This window comes from Ovis canadensis, chromosome 1, assembly GCF_042477335.2.
Source record: "Ovis canadensis isolate MfBH-ARS-UI-01 breed Bighorn chromosome 1, ARS-UI_OviCan_v2, whole genome shotgun sequence".
Classification (NCBI taxonomy): domain Eukaryota; kingdom Metazoa; phylum Chordata; class Mammalia; order Artiodactyla; family Bovidae; genus Ovis; species Ovis canadensis.
The window spans coordinates 112,311,666-112,331,798 of record NC_091245.1 but is presented as its reverse complement, the minus strand read 5'-3'; the positions used below and the strand labels follow the sequence as shown (position 1 = coordinate 112,331,798).

The 20,133-nt window shown below is 42.0% G+C and overlaps 1 protein-coding gene across 28 annotated transcripts in view; it reads left to right on the top strand.

Moving 5' to 3' along the window:
* CD84 (CD84 molecule) overlaps nt 1-20,133 on the top strand; it is a 45,632-nt gene that overhangs the window by 12,654 nt on the left and 12,845 nt on the right. For 24 of the 28 annotated variants that reach the window (XR_011247765.1, XR_011247766.1, XR_011247757.1 and 21 more), the window contains exon 2: nt 4,454-4,795. The exons of the other annotated variants lie outside the window; for them this stretch is intronic. Coding sequence is in view for 9 of the 24 variants with exons in the window: in XM_069546034.1 (XP_069402135.1) it covers nt 4,454-4,795 (342 nt within the window). In the remaining 15 variants the exon portion in view is untranslated. The remainder of the gene's footprint in view (nt 1-4,453; nt 4,796-20,133) is intronic. 28 annotated transcript variants of the gene reach the window in all.

Genomic DNA, 20,133 nt, shown 5'->3' with positions numbered 1-20,133 from the left:
AAAACAACCAGCAGATTCTCCCACAGCCCCCAAACAATACTTTGAACACATTAACTTTTCTTATCTTCCATTCCTCTAACTTCTTATTTAGTGGTGCACCGTCATCTCACATTCAGTGTTTCTGACATTAAACTTGTCTTCTCCTTTTGACTTCTTTCAAGCATAAACTTAATCAAATTCCAGTAGCTATTAGTTTTCCACTCTCATGAAGTAGACACCCAATATACTTTTGAATTTTATGACATGCCTCTTCATTCCTTGCCTTTCTTCGTGCTATCTCTCAAATTCATCCCTTCCTTTCCATTCCCATTACCACCCCTTGATTCATGTCCAGATAGCTAACAGTAGCCTCTGAAATGGTCTTTCAAGCCCAGCTCTTCTTTCCTCTTATTCCTCCATTTCCTACATTATTACCATATGACTCTAACCCTAAAGTATTATTAGCCTTTGTTCTCAAAAACTTTAATAGCTTCCCCCTGCCTGTGGTGCAGACTTCAAACTCAGGTCTGTCCTAAATCTAAACCTAAATTTATATTTCTAGCCTGATTACTCTCTACTTTGTTAAGCAAATCTATACTTATTCAACCTACATCACACATCTTCTCTTTCTAAACCTTTCTTCAGAACCCGAAGACCTGAGATACTAATTCTTTCCCTTTCTGTCTAGTAAAATTCTTTTCACTCTTCAAGGTCCTCTTCAAATTCTGTTTCCTCCAAGAAGTTTTTTCTAACCACTGCAGATCAAAGTGATCTATCCTTCCTCAAATTCCTATTGTAATCACTGTCTCTACCATTCATCTGAATTTATCATTTACCAGCTCACATTGCAAAGGTGAGTTATGAATGTGTATGTGTGTGTGTGTCTTATTTCCCTAACCATATATGAAATTTTTAAAAGGACAGAGAACTTGTCTTGGTCATAGACTTGCATAGAGCTTTTCGTAGTAAGTCCTTAAGACATTTTTGTGCCACAAATTCTCTCTGAAATTAAGTTTCCTTAAGGTTGCCTCCAACATTAATATACTGTTTGAGTCCCCTCAGCACCTAGAGAAATAAGTTTTAGCATTGGTTGATATGGAGATTCTTAAAACACCAAAGCCTTTAAGAGAAGAATAGAGACCACCAAGTGCAGTGATACTGAAAACTGTCCCTCCGTGCTTTACCTGAATTAGCCCTTAATAATGGTTCTTCATACATTCTTCAGTATGGTCTTGGTGTTACCAAGGTCATCATAGAGGTGGACTAGAGAAGTCCTAAAGGGCATATCCTAATTGTTAAGATGAGGATAAGAATGAGAGTCGTTATCATGAATAATCTCAGAAACAACTAGTATTTATTTTGCCTTGATGGTCAACAAAGAGTTTCCATTCATATATGATTTTTCTGATCACTAATTAGTTACTATTTATAGTTACTATTGCCATTCTGTAGATGAATAAACTGAGACTCATAAAAGCCTCATGACTTTATTAAGGTTGACCAGCTCATACGTAGAAGTAGCAGCTATGGCTACTCATAGCACCTATGACTTCATCCTCTCTATCTCTTCTTTGCATGCTGTCGTTTTGTGGCTGCCTCATAGCTCCATTGGGTGTTCAAAGGTACATATTATGCTTGTGCAAGCCCTAAACTTTTCCTCAGAAAGCCCAGGAGTCTCACCAACAGCGCCACACCACAAAATACTAAAAGGACTTTCTCTAGCCTAGCTATCTGACATCCTCACTGCCTCACTCTTTGATACCCAAGCACCACTTCCTGAATGACTTGTGAGAGGAGACAAGATATACTTCAAAAAGCAACACCACCCGCCAACCATTCTGTGACTGCACAACTGCCCTCCTACTAAGATCTCAGCCTTAGTAAACTGCCCACCATTTCCTGGGGTTTGACGATAAAACCCACCAGAATTATGAGTCTATGGAACCCCCACCTTTTCCATCTTCTCACACTGAACCTGAATCCAAAGAGTGAAATGGAAATTAGGCACAAGGACTTGATATTAAAAACAAAAAAGAAGAAGAAAGAAAGAAAGAAAGAAACCTTGTGAGATCTGGCACCAGGGCCCGCTGTACACTTTGCACAACCCAGTAGAATATGAAAATATAGGGTCTTTTTATAAGTAATATTAAGAAGTTCATGACAACACAACAGCATTAAATCAAGTTCAGGTCCTTCTGAGCTCAAGACTCTATACCCTGCACAGGTCACATGTCTAGTTGGGGACATTCAAAGATTCAGGCTGGGACACTCCAAGTGTCTCTCTACCAGATCTCATCAACACAGTGGCAGAGCTTGTCTGGGGAGAATTAATCTCCAAGGAATGGATTTTGATAAACTCTGACTTCTGCCACCAAAGACAAACTTAGTCTCTCTTTCTGTTCCCTCAGTAGTTTGGTTCCTATTGCTTTTACTGTTCAGTACTCATCATATTGCATTCCTGTTCGCATGTATGCAGATGCATCTTATTCTCTGAGCTCTGAGTTCCTCAGAGGTGCCACCAAGTCCTATTCATCCCTGAGTGGCGCTTGTTTAGTCATGTCCCACTGTTTTGCGATCCAGTGGACTGTAGCCCACCAGGCTCCTCTGTCCATGAGATTTCCCAGGCAAGAATACTGGAGTGGATTGCCATTTCTTTCTCCAGGGCATCTTCCCAATCCAGGCAAATTCTTTACCACTGAGCCACCTGAGAAGCCCTAGAACTTAATAAATGTGTGTAGATAAGGGTCTTTAGTCTCCTTCTTCCCCCCAGGACCTTGTTACATCTCCATCTCTACTTAGCCCATCCCAACTAAGTCACCAGTCCTTGCCTGAGATATTCCTTCTAAGGGAAAATCTTGGATGTTCTGAAAGGAAAGAGGTTTATGTAAGCAGTCCCTGACTTGTCCAGAAAGTACTGGGCTAGAGTGCAAGGGTGGTCATAGTGAGATAGCACCATCAGTTTAAGAAATCCCCTTGCTTTTCTGACATATCACAATGACTTATATTCTCAGTGACCTTTATTCTTATCCTCTTTATGCTAAACCCTGAATAAACTTTAGAGTCAGGCTGAACCCATTTACGTGAAAAGTTTTGTTCTGCTCTTTGGGGCTTATATGCAGTCAGTACTCATCAGAATGGCCCTGCTAGTGTTTATGGCTGAAGCTCTTCTTGATTGGTCAGTGCTTGTGCCTATTGGTTATTAAATGTTTTGAATATCATACACGCTGGCTCACTACACCCTCTCACACCATATAGCTCAATGAGAATAACTGAGTAATGAAAGAACAGAAGAAAGGGGAGAAAATAACACCTGATAATTATATTGCCATTCATTTTACAAACTATGTATTAAATCAGTTTATCTTCATAAGGTAATTGAGGAGAAGAGAACAAAATAAACTTTTCTTTTTTTTTCTATGTTAGATTTTCATCCTTCAGCTTTATACTGAATACTACAATCCCAAAATTCTTCCTGGATTCCCAGAATGAATAAAGTCCCTTTCCTATTCTTTCTCAAAGTGCCATAACATTTATCCTATTTGTAGTTACCTTATCAAACTTATTCTCTTCATTTAAGTTCCAGGGAAGAGAAACCATGTCTATTTTTACTCACCATTGTACTCCAGTCTCTTTACACCATGCTTTAAAGAGCAGAGGCTCAACAAGCATTTGTATTATAATCAAATTAATAAATACTCACTATAAGATCTAGAGCAAAGTTGTCCTTGAATAAATACGTCCATTCATTCATAAAAGTATGAATGAATAAATGAACTTTGCTTACTTCAGAAGTTACTCCAAAAGAGCCTAGGCAACACATAACTGAATTTAATTTGCTAAATCATCCCACAAATATTTGCTAAGCACCCTCTATGTGTCAGGTGCTCACCTATAGACTGGGGTTATAACAGTGAGCAAAAAGAGCCCTCAAAATCACTAACTTGGGGAATATTTACTCCAGGACCTCTAAAGCACTCTATGCCTATATCTTCTAGGAATAGAGGCATAAATGTAACTTTTTTTTTTTTTGCAAAGACCATGGCAGCCATCACAGGCTCTCGTCCCCAGCTCTTCTACCACTTGGCCATATGACCTTGGGAAAGGAAATATTTAATATCTCAGACCTCAGAGGTTTAAATATGGAGATTTATGGCCTTAATCTCTCAAATTCCATCTGACTTTTGTTAGAGGCTAGGTGTCTAGATAAATATGCTTTAATGAAATGGATTACTTAAAAATTCACTGAGAAACTTAATTTTTGAATGAAAATCTTTTAGAAAATTTAGCCCTCATAACACGTTAAATATGTTTAAAGTAAAATCCAAAAAAAGAGAAAAAAAGATATCATCAAGAACCTCGATCAGCTGCTCCTCAGGGAGATTCAATCCTGGAGAGACAGAGAATTCTAATAGAAGCAACCGTCAAATGGTTATGGTTTTGTCAAATGTTTATGGTTTTCTATTTATGTTCTCAGGTCTGGAAGCAGCTGGAAGCGACACAGACATCTTCATAGTGAATGGGATTCTGGGGGAGTCAGCTACTTTTCCCTTAAATATCCAACCATCACAGAAAGTTACCTTCATTTCTTGGCATTCCAAAACATCTGTTGCTTTTGTAACACCAGGAAACTTCGGAGAAGAACCCATAGTTACCATAACCCACCAAAATTACCATGAACGAATAAATGTCTCAGGTCAGAACTATAACCTGGAGCTCAGAAATCTGAAGATTGAAGACTCAGGGATCTACAAAGCTGACATAAATGTAGAGACCTCTAAAACGACCACCACCAGGTCCTACAACCTTCAAGTTTATCGTAAGTTGTAGAAAGAGAGAAGGCTTGTTTTTTCACTTTTACTTTGCAATTTGCTATGAAAAAACACCTTTATTTCTGACAGTTGGGTTCCCTAAATCTTTTCATACTTATAAGTACTTACATAAATATATTAATGCTTATGGAGAGGGTATGGCTTTGCTTGCATTTAGCAATGTACTCTTCCTGTGGACCTTGTTTTTCTTTTCTATAAAATGCAAATAATCATACTATTTACTTCCCATAGTTACTGTAAGGATCAAGTAAGATAGAGTATGCAAAGTACTTTTAAAAAACCCTTTTTATTTTGAAATAATTATAGAGGCGTAGAAAGGTGTAAAGAAATGTATAGGGAGTGCCTGTGTGCATTTCACCCATCTCTTCCCGATGGTAACAGCTTACATAACTAGAGTACAATATCAAAGCCAGGAAACTGGCATTGGTACAACCTATAGCGCTTATTTAGATTTTAGCAGTTATATAGGCACTCATGTATGTGTATGTGTGAAGTTCTATACAACTTATTCACATTAATAGCTTCATGTAACCATTACCATAATCAATAAACTAAAGTGGACCAACGTCACAAAATTCCTTCATCCTTTACAGCCAGTCATTACTACCCTATTTCTCCTCCCAAACTCCTGGAAGACATTAATCCACTCTTCATATCTAGAATTATGCTACTTCACAAATGTTACATGGATAGAATCACGCAGTATGCATGCTTTTGAGACTGGCTTTTTTCATTCATCATAATTTCTTTGAGTCATCCTAATTATTGCAACTATCAATAGGTTATATATTTTTATTGCTGGATAGTATTTCATTGTATAGATGTGCTACTCTGTGTAACCATTCACCTACTGAAGGATATTTTAGTTGTTTCTAGTTTGGTGCTAAATCACTTCAGTCATGTGTGACTGTTTGCAACCCCATGGACTGTAACCCACCAGGCTTCTCTGTCTGTGGGATTTTCCAGGCAAGAATACAGGAGTGGGTTGCTATTTTTTTCTCCAGGAAGCTTCCCAAACCAGGGATCAAATCTGCATCTCTTTATGTCTCCTGCATTGGCATCACCTAAGCGGCTGCTGCTGCTGCTATTAAGTCGCTTCAGTCGTGTCCAACTCTGTGTGACCCCATAGATGGCAGCCCACCAGGCTCCTCTGTCCCTGGGATTCTCCAGGCAAGAATCCTGGAGTGGGTTGCCATTTCCTTCTCCAATGCATGAAACTGAAAAGTGAAAGTGAAGTCGCTCAGTCGTGTCTGACTCTTAGCGACCCCATGGACTGCAGCCCACCAGGCTACTCGGTCCATGGGATTTTTCAGGCAAGAGTACTGGAGTGGGGTGCCATTGCCTTCTCCATTCTAGTTTGGGGACAATTACAAATAAGTTGCTATGAATATTTGTGTACAAGTTTCTACATTAAATGACTTTCTGTTTCTTTAAGATAAATGCCCAAGAATGAAATTGTATGGTAAATCCATTTTTCTTTTTTAAATTTTTTTATTGTGATTAAATATATATAACATTTAACATGTTAATCATTTTTAAGTATAACACTCAGTGGCATTAAATACATTCACATTGTTGTGCAATCATCAACATTCTTCAGAACTTTGTTTTCCCGTTTTAAATAGATTCTATTTTTTAGAGCAGTTCAAGGTTCATGAAAAAATTGAGTAAAAGTACAAGAGTTCCCATATGCATCCTGCCACTGACAACATACCTAGACTCCTACATTGTCTATATCTCCCACCAGAGTGACACATTCATTACAATTAATAATGTATATTGATACATCATTATCAAAGTCCATAGTGTACATTAGGGTCTGCTCTTAGTGTTGTACATTCTATGGGTAATGGTAAAATATAATGACGTTTATCCACCATTACAGTATCATTCAGAATAGTTTCACTGCCTTGAAAACACTCCATGTTCTGCTTATTCACCCCTCCACACCACCCCTGGCAACCGCTGATCTTTTTACTGTCTCCATTGTTGTCATTTAGTTGCTAAGTCGTATCTGACCTTTTGCGACCCCCATGGACTGCAGCATGCCAGGCTCCTCTGTACTTCAGTGTCTCCCAGAGTTTGCTCAGATTCATGTCCACTGAGTTGGTGATGCTATCTAACCAGCTCATTCTCTGCCACCCTCTTCCCCTTTTACTTCAATCTTTCCCTGCATCAGAGTTTTTTCAAAAAGGAAACTGTCTCCATGGGTTTGTCTTTTTCAGAATATCTAGCTGGAATCACATAGTATGTAACCATTTCAGGTTGGGTTCTTCCACATAATAAAATACATTTAAGTTCTCTTCATACCTTTTCATGGCTTGATAACTCTCTCCAAAACTTTTGAGTCACTTTTAGTGTTAAAAGTATTGCCAAGTTATTTTGCATTCCTATCAAAAAAGTATAAATGATTTGGTATCTCTAGCATTTAATGTTGTCAGTATATTTTATTTTGGCCATTCTGGTGAGTGTGTAGTAATATTTCATTTTGGTTTTTAATCTTAATTTCACCAGTAGCTAATGCAAAATGCTTTAAGAGGTAAAATATTAGTGCGGTTATTATCACTAAAATTGAATTCACTGGCAGGTGTGTGGTGTGTTATGCAGTGCTATTCAAGATATGGTCTGTATGTGGCGGCATCTTATTGGAAATGCAAATTCTCAGGCCCCAATCCTTACCTTTGGTGGTGAAGCCCAGGAATCTATATTTTAGCATTCTCTCTGGACTATTCCTATGTGTGCTACAGTTTGAGAAGTGCTCATCTAGAACTGCCGGAGAAGGCAATGGCATCCCACTCCAGTACTCTTGCCTGGAAAATCCCATGGACCAAGGAGCCTGGTGGGCTGCAGTCCATGGGGTCGCTAAGAGTCAGTCACGACTGAGCGACTTCACTTTCACTTTTCAGTTTCATGAATTGGAGAAGGAAATGGCAACCCACTCCAGGGTTCTTGCCTGGAGAATCCCAGGGACAGAGGAGCCTGGTGGGCTGCAGTCCATGGGGTCACTAAGAATCAGACACAACTGAGGCGACTTAGCAGCAGCATCTAGAACTGCCCTGTCCAATATGGTAGTCAGTTGCTACATGTAGCTCTTAAGTGTTTGAAACATGATGAGTACAAATTGAGATGTGCTGTAAATGTAAAATACACACTAGATTTTGAAAGGTTGCTGCTATGAGCCGTGAACGACACTGGGGTTCCTGGCCTCTGGAGGAGAAAATTTTGATTCAGGGCCAGTGACGAGGCTTGATTGCTCAGAGCTTTTTGTGTAATACAGTTTTATTAAAGTATAAAAGACATAGAAAAAGCTTCTGACATAGATATCAGAAGAGGACAGAAAGAGCGCCCACTTGTTGGTTTTTAGCAAGGAGTTTTATACCTATTAGCAAGCTGCTAATTTGAGAAAGGAAATGCCTCAGAACTGAGAAAGTTGCACCAGGCACTTCACCCACAACATGCATTTTAAGATAGCATTGGCACCAGGTGAGTTATCCTGGGTCATAAAACAATTGACGTGAATCTTGAGAAAAGGCAGATTTCCAAGCAAATACATAGTTTCATTAACATAGCTTAAGAGAACATCTCCATAAGAAAAACGCATTGACTAGCTCAAGTTTTGAGAAAAGTTCAGGCAACCAGGTGTCCTCATGGCAATGCAGAATTTTAAAAGAAACCTCCTTTTAATTTTGTATAGAGAATGGAAAAAAACATCTGACACTTGTAGTTTGTTTCTTCCTGCCGCTTAAAAGAGTGGAAAAAAAAGCATCTGACACTTGTAAGTCTATTTCCTCTGCTTGGGGACCACTAACCTTCCTGCCTGTTACCCTCTCAATTTCAAAGTCTTATCATCAAAAAAGAAACCCATAAAATATCTCATTAATCATTTTTATATTGATTCCATGTTGGATATATTGAGTTAAATAACATATTATTACATCACCTGTTTATTTTCACCATTACCTTAAGTAACATAAGTGAGTAACATTTTTTCAGCATTAATTTCTAGCATAGAGAATATTTGAACCATGTCTCAAGGGTTTTACCATCTCCATCTGCCCCACAGTAGAAAAACACAGAAGTGTGGCTAATACAATTAAGGTATATAGTTAGTCCACTAAAATTCAAGCTCCATAAAGACATAAACTTGTATATGATGTGTATCACTATATCCCCAGCTCCCACCTTGCCGCGCATACAGTGGGTGCTGCAGAAGTATCTGTTGAATGAAAGAATGAGTTAAGCATAATAGTCCTGGGTCCTAATACAATGTCTTGTGATTGTAAGTGCTCAATTAATATAGCATAATTGAAAGAACCATACATAAGTTGGACACTTCAGAAAATATCTGACTCATTCAAGACTTTTGCTAGTGAAAATAAAGAGGGCATTCAATTTTTATGACATTTGTTTTCATCCCTTTATGTTTAGTTTTACCCACTCAGTCTTTAGGTGTTTTACCATCTGTAGTTAAGGCAGACTGCTGTAAAATCGTAGAAAATTCCCATACAACAAAATCTGTGCTTTTGGAATAGTGAGCTGAGAAGACAAAGAAAAAAACTGACATTTACTGGACAGTACTTAACTAACATTCTACTAATTTTTAAAAATACATAAATATTATACATATTTAGGCAACATATGCACAAAAGATAACATAGTGAAATGCAACTCTCCCTTCTCAGGGGCAGTCACAGTTATCAGTTTATTTTGCCTCTTCAATAGAAAATTAAAGTACATATGAGCATAAACAGAGTGATGATAGATAGACAAATTGATGGACAGTAGAGTGGTCTATCAGAGAAGGCTATGGCACCCCACTCCAGTACTCTTGCCTGGAAAATCCCATGGATAGAGGAGCCTGGTAGGATCCCATGCAATCCATGGGGTTGCTAAGAGTCGGACACAACTGAGCAACTTCACTTTCACTTTTCATTCATGCATTGGAGAAGGAAATGGCAACCCACTCCAGGGTTCTTGCCTAGAGAATCCCAGGGACAGGGGAGCCTGGTGGGCTGCCATCTATTGGGTCACACAGAGTCGGACACAACTGAAGTGACTTAGCAGCAATAGCAGCAGCAGCAGAGCGGTCTATCTGTGTAATAACTCATTTATTTCAGTCACCCTAGCTAGAGAAATTTGTTGTCCCCACGTTATAATTGAGGGAGCTGAAGCTCAGTACCACTGGATACCTTCTCCACAATTTCATAGTTAGAGAACAATGGAGCCTGGATTCTGAAGCTGGTCTCCAATGGCCTCCCCATTCTTTGACTTGGAAAGATGAAGGCCTGTTGGCCACAACTCTGATCTTCACTGCTCATCAGATTTGTTTAAGATATGTTAGGGGAGTGTGTCATTTCCTCAGTTCTGTCTCACTGCAGCAAAGATTTGAAATGGCAGACCAATGTTACAGCTCGGTTACAGCTCAGTTTTATTTGGCAGTCAAAGAATAGTACACCCTCAAGGTATGAAGGTGGGCTGACCCAAAAGGAGAGAGGCTCAATCTTGGCTCCTCTTTTTAAATGTTTTGTCTCCTCCCCCTGAGCCTGCTTTGTGTAAATTGGGCTAGCCAGAAAGGCTGCTTGTTTCACCTGAGGTTCTTACTCCAGTCCTCAGATTTTCTTCTGTTCCATTTCTGTGGGCTTTTCCCTTTCTTTGTCTTTTAGCCATCACCATTTTGGACTCCTTTTTCCTATTCTAACTACCTAACATTCCCCCTCAAGAGGTGGGAGGCCCAATTCTTTGGAAATAGGGCATCAAGGTCTCTCTGGCTACTTCCTGCTGAGCTGGGACAGCAAGGGGCATTGAGCCTCCCCCTCTTGCTTATCACAATCCTCAGAGTCCTTATAGTGGTATCCATCCAAGGGTGAGTGATATTTCCCATAGTCAGGTGTAGTTTTATACATCCTTGTTGAACTGGCACTGCATGTTGTAGCTTGTTAACCTGGGCAGAGATAAAATGGGTTAGACAATTATACATGGAGCAACCATGAGCAGCATCAAATGGTGATAACAGGGATTAGTAGGGATATTGGCCAACTCCAAATCCTCCCTGGCCAGGAGAAGGATCCCCAAGGTGAGACTGTAGCCACCCTGAGAACTCTCCAGCTCGTTCTTTGAAATTCCATAGGATCCGAATGTTTTTCTTGAGGACTGTGAGACTTTCTTTAACTTGGCTGGAGGTATTTACCCAGAAACAACACATTTCATTCAAGATGGCTCAAGTCCCTCCTTGTTCAGGGGTCAGGAGAGCTATCTCCTGTCTAAATAGAGTATATTTAAATGGAGTATAACCCCTGCCAGGCTGTGTTGGCTCTTAAGAACTGTCCTGAGAAATCTTACCCCCAGAAACTTAATTTTGGGAGTGTTCATTAGAATGGCACTCATTTGTAGTCCTGATAGGTATCTGAGATCTCCCAGGGGTTTAACAGGTGTATTGAGTGTCCTCTTCTGTTTTCTTCCATGGCTTGACTCATGAGAAGTGAATCCAGGAGTTGTGTCCTGAAAACTTGACTGCTGTGGGGGTAGAAAGTATTACAGGGTAGGGGCCCTTCCATGTGGGCTGGAGTTGAGCCTTTGGGGACCCATCTTTCCAGACTTTAATTAGGACCTGAGTCCCTGAAGCATATAGTGGTGGCTCTTTAGAATCTTTTGGGTCCTGTTTGACACCCCACAAGCATATATCCTGTTGGAATTGCCCAATGGCCATGGTGTAACTCTGGAGGGTCTGAGCCTCTGGATCTAGGAAGAGGTCATTGACATAAACAAAAGGTCTCCCATATAGCATCTTAAGGACTAAGACCAACCTGTTCCTTAGGGGCAATAGAGGTGTGGAGGAGAGCTATTGGTAAAGCCTCCTTCCATCCCAGGGAGATCTCCTGGGTTATATTTGTTATCACTGATTTTAAGAATTGGTTGGCTCTTTCTACTTTTCCTGAAGACTGAGGCCTCCAGGCGCAATGGAGATAATAAGTAATGCCCAACACTTTAGAGACCCCTTGGGTGACTTTAGAAGTAAATGATGTCCCATTGTTACTTTGTGATGACCTGGGCAGGCCAAATCTCAGAACGATTTCATGGAGCAGTTTTTTACCATCTCCATTGCCTTCTCAGTCTGGGTGGGAAAACCTTCAATCCATCCTGTGAATCTATCTATCATGATTAGTAGGATATTTATGCCCTTGAGAAACTGGCATCTGGGTGAAGTCCATCTGCTAGTCCTTTCCTGGGTAGGTCCCACACCATTGCACAGGCTGGGCCAGCTGGGGTCTTCAAACTTCTTGGGGATTGTTTAATTGGCAAATGGGATAAGAGGAGGCCACTCACCTTAAAGCTGTTGGGAGGCCTGTTCCTCTGAAGGGCCTTTCTAGTAATCTTTGGAGGGCCTTCTCCCCTAAGTAAGTGGTGGTGTGTACAGAGTTAACCAACTTCCATTGGAGGTTCCCAGGCAGAAAAAGGAGTCCCTCCTTTTGGAACTAACCCATATGATCTTCCTGAAAGCTCTCAATCTTAGCCTTAAGAGTCTCACCTTCAGTATATGAAGGAATTTCTGGCAAATTAGCCTGTGAAACTAAGGTGGCAACCACTATTACGTCACTGTTTTTTAACGCTGCTCTCTTAGCTGCCTGATCATCTGCTTGGTTCCCTCATGCCACTTCTGTGCTCCCTTTTTGGTGTCCTTTAAATGGGAGACTGAAACCTCCTCTGGCCGATGGACTGCCCCCATGAGCCTAAGGATTTGATCACCATATTTGATTGGGGACCCTCAGGTGGTCAAATGGCCTCTTTCTTTTCAAATAGCAGCATGTGCATATAGCACCAGAAAGGCATACTTGGAGTCAGTGTAAATGGCTACTCTTTTTCCTTTTCCAATCTCTAAAGCTCGAGTCAGGGCTATAGGCTTAGCCAATTGGGCTGAAGTACCTGTTGGGAAAGGTTTAGCCTCTATGGTCTCAAAATTGGAAACTACTGCATATCCGGCTCTTCTTTTTTCATCCAAGACAAAGCTGTTTCCATCAGTGTACCAGATTTCCTCGGGATTGGTTAGAAGATCGTCTGACAAGCCCTCTCAGGGTTTTGTCCAGTAATCCAAAGTTTCTAGGCAAGAGTGAAACAGGAGAGAGCCCTTGGGGGTTGGCAGGAGGGTAGTTCGATTAAGAACCTCATAAGGGGATATAGTCAGGCCTGGATTTTCCATCAGCACTACTTAATATCTGAGGATCCTTTGATCAGACATCCATAAATGGCCTCCCCCATTCAGGAGTTGTTTCACTAGGTGGCTGGTAAAAGTAGTTTGCCCCCAAAAGAGAGTTTTAAAGAATCTTCTATCAGGACTGCAACAGCAGCAAGATTTTGAATGCGGGGAGGCCAGCCTTGGGAAGTTGGGTTGAGCTTCTTGGATAAGTAAGCTACAGGCTGGAGCTCAGGTCCCAACCTTTGAGTTAACACTCCCAAAGCTATTCCTTCATTTTCATGCACGTATAGGTAGAATGCTTTTTCTGGGTCTGGCAATCTCAAGGCTGTCCTTGAGTTAAGGCTTGTTTTAGTGTATCCTCTGCCTTCTTTTGAGGACTTCCCCACATCAATGGGATTAAATCACCCCCTCCCTTCAAGCTTTCATATAAGGCCTGGGCAATTAGACCATAACTGGGTATCCAGATTCTACAATACCCGGTTAGCCCCAGGAAAGCTCACGGTTGTTTTCGAGTTGTGGGGGAGGGCAACTGGAGGATTCCTTGTACTTAATCAGAGGACAGCCTCCTAGACCCATGTGTAATCTGAACTCCCAGATAGTGACCTTTCTCTTGACTATCTGTGCCTTAGCACAGGAGACTTTATATCCCCTCTCTACCAAAAGTTAAGAATCTGAATTGCATTTTGTTGGGCACTTTTCTCATCTGGAGAGCAGATAGTAGGTCATCTACATATTGTAATATTTTCCCAAAGGTCCCAGAATCAGATCTAGGAGATCCCAGCTAAGAGCCTGCTCAAACAGGTGGGGGCTATCTCTGAACCCCTGAGGTAATACTGTCCAAGTCATCTGTTGGTGTTTTTCTCCTGGAGCCTCCCATTCGAAGGCAAAAGGTATTATTTAGCCAGTGGTATGCAAAAGAATGCATCTTTGAGATCCAAGACTGTAAATCACTTGGCACTGGGCGGGATTTCTCCCAAGAGTGCATAGGGATTGGGAACTGTGGGATGGAGAGGGACTATAGCTTCATTTATAATCCAGAGATCTTGAACCATTTACCAGGTCCCATCCTTTTTCTTTACAGGGAGGATTGGGGTGTTATATGGTGAATTGGTGAGGACCAATAGCCCACTGGCAAGGAATTTTATTAGAGACTGTAGTCTTTCCCAAGCTTTTCTTATAAGGGGGTATTGTTTCCAGTTTGGAAGCCAAGTGGGATCTCAGAGGACAATGACGACCAGTTCAACTTGGTGGGCTTGTACAAGAGTCCCCTGGTCCCAAACCTGGGGGTTAATTTTGTCCTCCCATACTTTTTTGTCCCTCCCTATTGGAGAGGGTATACTGGGTCCCTCAGTAGTAACCAGAAGTTGTAGAAAAGCTTCCCATCACAAGGGTGGTCCCCAGTTTAGTGAGTTTAAGTAAAGTAAGTAAAGTCACTCAGTTCAGTTCAGTTCAGTTCAGTTCATTCACTCAGTCGTGTCCGACTCTTTGCGACCCCATGAATCGCAGCACGCCAGGCCTCCCTGTCCATCACCATCTCCCGGAGTTCACTCAGACTCACGTCCATCAAGTCCGTGATGCCATCCAGCCATCTCATCCTCGGTCATCCCCTTCTCCTCCTGCCCCCAATCCCTCCCAGCATCAGAGTCTTTTCCAATGAGTCAACTCTTCTCAAGAGGTGGCCAAAGTACTGGAGCTTCAGCTTTAGCATCATTCCTTCCAAAGAACACCCAGGGTTGATCTCCTTTAGAATGGACTGGTTGGATCTCCTTGCAGGCCTAGGGACTCTCAAGAGTCTTCTCCAACACCACAGTTCAAAAGCATCAATTCTTCGGTGCTCAGCCTTCTTCACAGTCCAACTCACATCCATACATGACCATAGGAAAAACCATAGCCTTGACTAGATGGACCTTAGTCAGCAAAATAATGTCTCTGCTTTTGAATATACTATCTAGGTTGGTCACAACTTTTCTTCCAAGGAGTAAGTGTCTTTTCATGGCTGCAGTCACCATCTGCAGTGATTTTGGAGCAAAAAAAAAAAAAAATGAAGTCTGACACTGTTTCTACTGTTTCTCCATCTAGTTGCCATGAAGTGATAGGACCAGATGCCATGATCTTCGTTTTCTGAATGTTGAGCTTTAAGCCAACTTTTTCGCTCTCCTCTTTCACTCTCATCAACAGGCTTTTTAGCTCCTCTTCACTCTCTGCCATAAGGGTGGTGTCATCTGCATATCGGAGCTTATTGATATTTCTCCTGGCAATCTTGATTCCAGCTTGTGTTTCTTCCAGCCCTCCGTTTCTCATGATGTACTCTGCATAGAAGTTAAATAAGCAGGGTGACAACATACAGCCTTGACGTACTCCTTTTCCTATTTCGAACCAGTCTGTTGTTCCATGTCCAGTTCTAACTGTTGCTTCCTGACCTGCATACAGATATCTCAAGAGGCAGGTCAGGTGGTCTGGTATTCCCATCTCTTCCAGAATTTTCCACAGTTTATTGTGATCCACACAGTCAAAGGCTTTGGCATAGTCAATAAAGCAGAAATAGATGTTTTTCTGGAACTCTCTTGCTTTTTCCATGATCCAGTGGATGTTGGCAATTTGATCTCTGGTTACTCTGCCTTTTCTAAAACCAGCTTGAACATCAGGGAGTTCACGGTTCACATATTGCTGAAGCCTGGCTGGGAGAATTTTGAGCATTACTTTACTAGCATGTGAGATGAGTGCAATTTTGCAGTAGTTTGAGCATTCTTTTGCATTGCCTTTCTTTGGAACTGGAATGAAAACTGACCTTTTCCAGTCCTGTGGCCACTGCTGAAAGTCGCTCAGTCATGCCCAACTCTTTGTGACCCCACGGACTGTAGCCTACCAGGCTTCTCTGTCCATGGGATTTTCTAGTACAGGTTTGGGAGGAGAAGCCTCCAGAATAGGACAGGACAGAGTAGTTAGCCCCTGTGTCAACCAAGAAATTCTCAGACCTGCCTGCCACATCCAGTTGCACCCTTGACTCCAGCCATGTGATGATTATCTGTGACAGGCAGGCTGGCTGGAGCTGGCCTCCTCAGTCCTGTTGAACCATCGTGACGGAAGGCTTAGCACTTGACCTTGAGGCTTTTGGGTCCCAAGGGCAGAGAGCCACCCAGTGTCCCAATAGATGGCATTTGTAGCAAGCCATTTAGGAGACTTGTCATTGTTTGGACGCTCTTTGGCCCAATGTCCCACCTGTCTACAGATTAGGCATTTGCCTTGTGCCTTATCCTTCAAGGACTCAGGGTTTGCCATAGTGCTTCCCTGGAGGACGACCAGCATCTGGGTATGCCTTGTCTCTTTCCTTTTCTTCCTTTCCTCGGTCTTGGCGTTCCTTTCCTGTTCTCTGTTATAAAAGGTACTGGTGGCTGTCTGGACCATCCCATCTAAGGAAGCAGAAGGGTCCTGCTGCTATAGCTGTTGTAACTTTATCCTAATATCTGATGCACACTGGGACAGGAATTTTTCCTTTAAAATCACCTGTTCCTTGTAAGAGTCTAAATCCAGATTGGTAAACTTTTGGAGGGCCTCTTTTAGTCTTTCCAAAAAGGCAATGAGGGTCTCGCTGGACTGCTGAGTTATTGCTAAGACCCAGGCATAGTTGATTATTTTTTGCTGGGCTGCTTTTAGTCCTACCTTTACACAGATCAGAAAATGATCCCTTTCCCAGATGTGCTCAGGGTTATTATAATTTCAGTTAGGATCTGAGGAGGGGACTGCAGTTTCCCCCACTGGATATTTATTGCTTGACTTGTTGAGCCCTGTAGTATACCCTCAGGCTTCCTTTATGACCCTAGCATACTCAAGGTCAGATAAAGTTTGACTCAATATGACCATTATGTCCTTCCATGTCAAGTCAAAGGCCAAGGTAGTGTGTTGGAATGTATCTATATATTTGCCTGGGTCATCTGTATAGCTTTTCAGGTCTTGTTTTATCTGTCTTAGTTATAAGTGGGAGAAGAACTTATGGACCCAGGTTGGTCCAAATTCTCCTCCAGTTTCAACTAAGGGACATACTTGAGTTAGTTTTTGTGGATGGGGTGCTCCCGCGGGCACATTTGGATACAAGGAGACAGCACCAGGCACCTCGGGAGCCATGGGAGGTGAGCCTTCATGGGAGGCTTCCTTCTCTTGGTTGTCTGTGCCTCACACCATTTGCCTAGTAGGCTCACTTTTAGGGCATACGACAATCCCATATTTAAGACAGAGCTCCTTCATATCTCTTAGGTGGAAGAAAATTTGGACATAGGGGATCTCTGTCCATTTCCCTTATCTTTTGCAGAATATGTCTAACTGCAGGATGGTATTGTAATTTAAACTCCCATCCTCAGGCCAGTGTTCCTTATCCCCCAGAGGACACTGTGGCCATGCAGTGGCACAAAAGAATTTTAAGCAACTTTTCCTTAGAGGATCAAACAAATTTCAGTTATCAAGGATGCATCTGAAGGGCACCTGTCAGGAAGTTGATTGGTTATTTCCCATCTAAAAGACAGTGATGACAAGGAGGAAAAGAAAAAAGGAGAAAAAACTAATAGACTGTCTTCTATTTTTATGGGTGGACTTCCTTAGGGGTGAGTCTTTCTGAAGATTATCCTACCCAGTACTGTTGCAACCTGAGAGCCAAGGGTCAAGGTGCAAATCCCCAGGGAGTTTGAGGCTTGACAGTCTCCTAGAGATCAACATTTCATTGTCATAGACCCACTTTAGGTAACAACAGAAGTAATGGCAAAGGAGAGGGTTATCTGGTCCTGTTAGGAGCATTAAGAGTATTTAATAATAAGCTGGGTGGAATGATGTTGCCTACAAGGGGGCAGGGTCCTGGTTGCAGGAGTTGGTAAATGACTTAAGAACAAATTGATAAGAGGCAACAGACCAGATGTTCCATAAAAGTGGAGTGGAGATTTGATCCGGGGTTATGTTTGTAACTTTAGGAGAAGGGTGGTAAGGGTTTGGGCCCAAACAGGCTGCAGGGTTCACTCCCAAAGTGGAAAACATTGTCCCTGGAAGCCCAATTGCTCTTGAAGGGATGCCACCAACATGATGGATCTCTAGCAGGCACTGTGGGCCTGTCACCTGCCCTAGCAGGTTCGCTGAGAGGTGCTGTTGATACACATGTTGTAGGAAACATGGAAGATGAAGGTCTGAATCTCTAGAGGGATTGGATATTATATAGAACTTCCTCCCAAGAGCCAGCTATTTTCTGGTTGTCCCTCCAAAAGACTGTAGAGGCAACACTGTAGGCCTGTAAAAAAGGCTCAGAAAAAGAGCATGAAACAGGAGGGAAGGGTCTAAGGCACAACTTTTGAAAGAATGACACAGCCCAAGGGCATAGGCCTAACATAAACTGATTAAAATCAAATGGGTCCAAGATGGCAGACAAGTCAAATTCAACTAGACCTTGATCCTCAGTCTGCAAGCTAAATGACACACTGTGAGGCTCCATGACAGTTCCAAAACACTATCAAAAGACCAAGGAGTGGATTGTTCCCCAATTGTTGGAATAACCCTCCCACCCATTAGCATATGACATCACCCAGCTCACAAAAACTAACCACACAGTTCATGGCCGACACATTTACCCTCTGTGATGGCACACACTCTGAGGCCTGTGCTTCTCTCTGAATCCAAACAAATCTACCTCTTACCTATTGCTGTGTCTCTCGCTGAATTTTTTTGCAATGAGACATCAAGAACCTGAGCTTCATTAGGTCCTGCCATGTGGGTTTGAGTCCCAATTTAGGTAAACAGTTTCAAGCACAACTTTTGGAGATGGAAAGATGATGACCTGCCCAATATTTTGTAAACAGTGGCACAGATGGAGAGAGGAGCTGAAGAATGGGAGAAAAAGCAGTGGGAAACACATGCCGAGGAACCGCCTTCATAGCCTGTCAGAAAAACTGCTAAATGCCTGACCTGTACCCATAGTTTTCATTGGCCTGATCCTTGGCACAAAGAAGATTAAGGACAGAATAACCCTTACCCACTTGGGCAACAGCTACTAAGGCATAGCAGATAGTGGAGCCTTCAGGACACGCTGGGAAGTAGCCCACGCCAGAGACCCTCAACTGCACCCACTGCTGCTCACCTGTTCACAGGGTGTTCAAGGAAACAAGAAACTAGAGATTGTAAAGGAATTAAGATTTGTTAGCCATATGTCCTTCCAGCCACTGGGGCAAGGACCTCTTAGCTTAACTGGAGGTCTTCTGGAATCTGAGACTGAGCCGTGTGAACTTTCTGCTGAGTTTGTTTTTGCTGTCCATGTTTTCAGCATGCTAGGCTTCTTGTCGCTTCCACTGGGCTGGGTTTCCTTGGCATTCAGCTTCCACCACATGAGCTTCTGCCAAGTTGGGCTTCTTCTGTGCTTGGTCTCTGCCTCATGGGGCTGAGCTGAGGTTGTTTCAGCCAGGTTACATCCGAGTTATGGCACCAGATATGTCATCAGGGGAGTGTGTAATTTCCTAGATTCTCTTACTGCAGCAAAGATTTGAAATGGTGGACCAGTGTTATAGCTCGGTTACAGCTTAGTTTTATTTGGCAAACAAAAGATGGTACACCCTCGAGGCGTGAGGGCAGGCTGACCCAAAAGGAGAGAATCTCAATCTTGGCTCCTCTTTTTATATGTTTTGTCTCCTCCCCCTGAGCCTGCCATATGAAAATTGGGCTAGCCCAGAAGGCTGTTTGTTTCACCTGAGGTTCTCAGTCTGGTCCTCAGATTTTCTTTTATTCCATTTCTGTGGGCTTTTTCCTTTCTTTGTCTTTTAGCCACCGCCATTTTGGACTTCTTTTTCCTATTCTAACTACCTAACAGTAACATCTCTTTGCCTGCTGAGAAAAATGAGATGGAATCTTATTTTCACCACTATCCACCACCTTAACATTCACTAAAAAAAAAAAAAAAAAAAGTCTTTCTGAAAACAAGTGAACAACAAGCAGAGACTTGAAACACTGTTGTCAATCAAGTTTCTAAGGAAACACACAATTTGGTTCCTTTTTCTCTATGCATATCTGTATCTATCACTGTTACAGCTAATCAAGGTCTTTACTCCAAACATATTTAGAAGCTTTTTTGCCTCGTCACTAATTCTGATCTGGAATGTTCCCCTCTAAGAG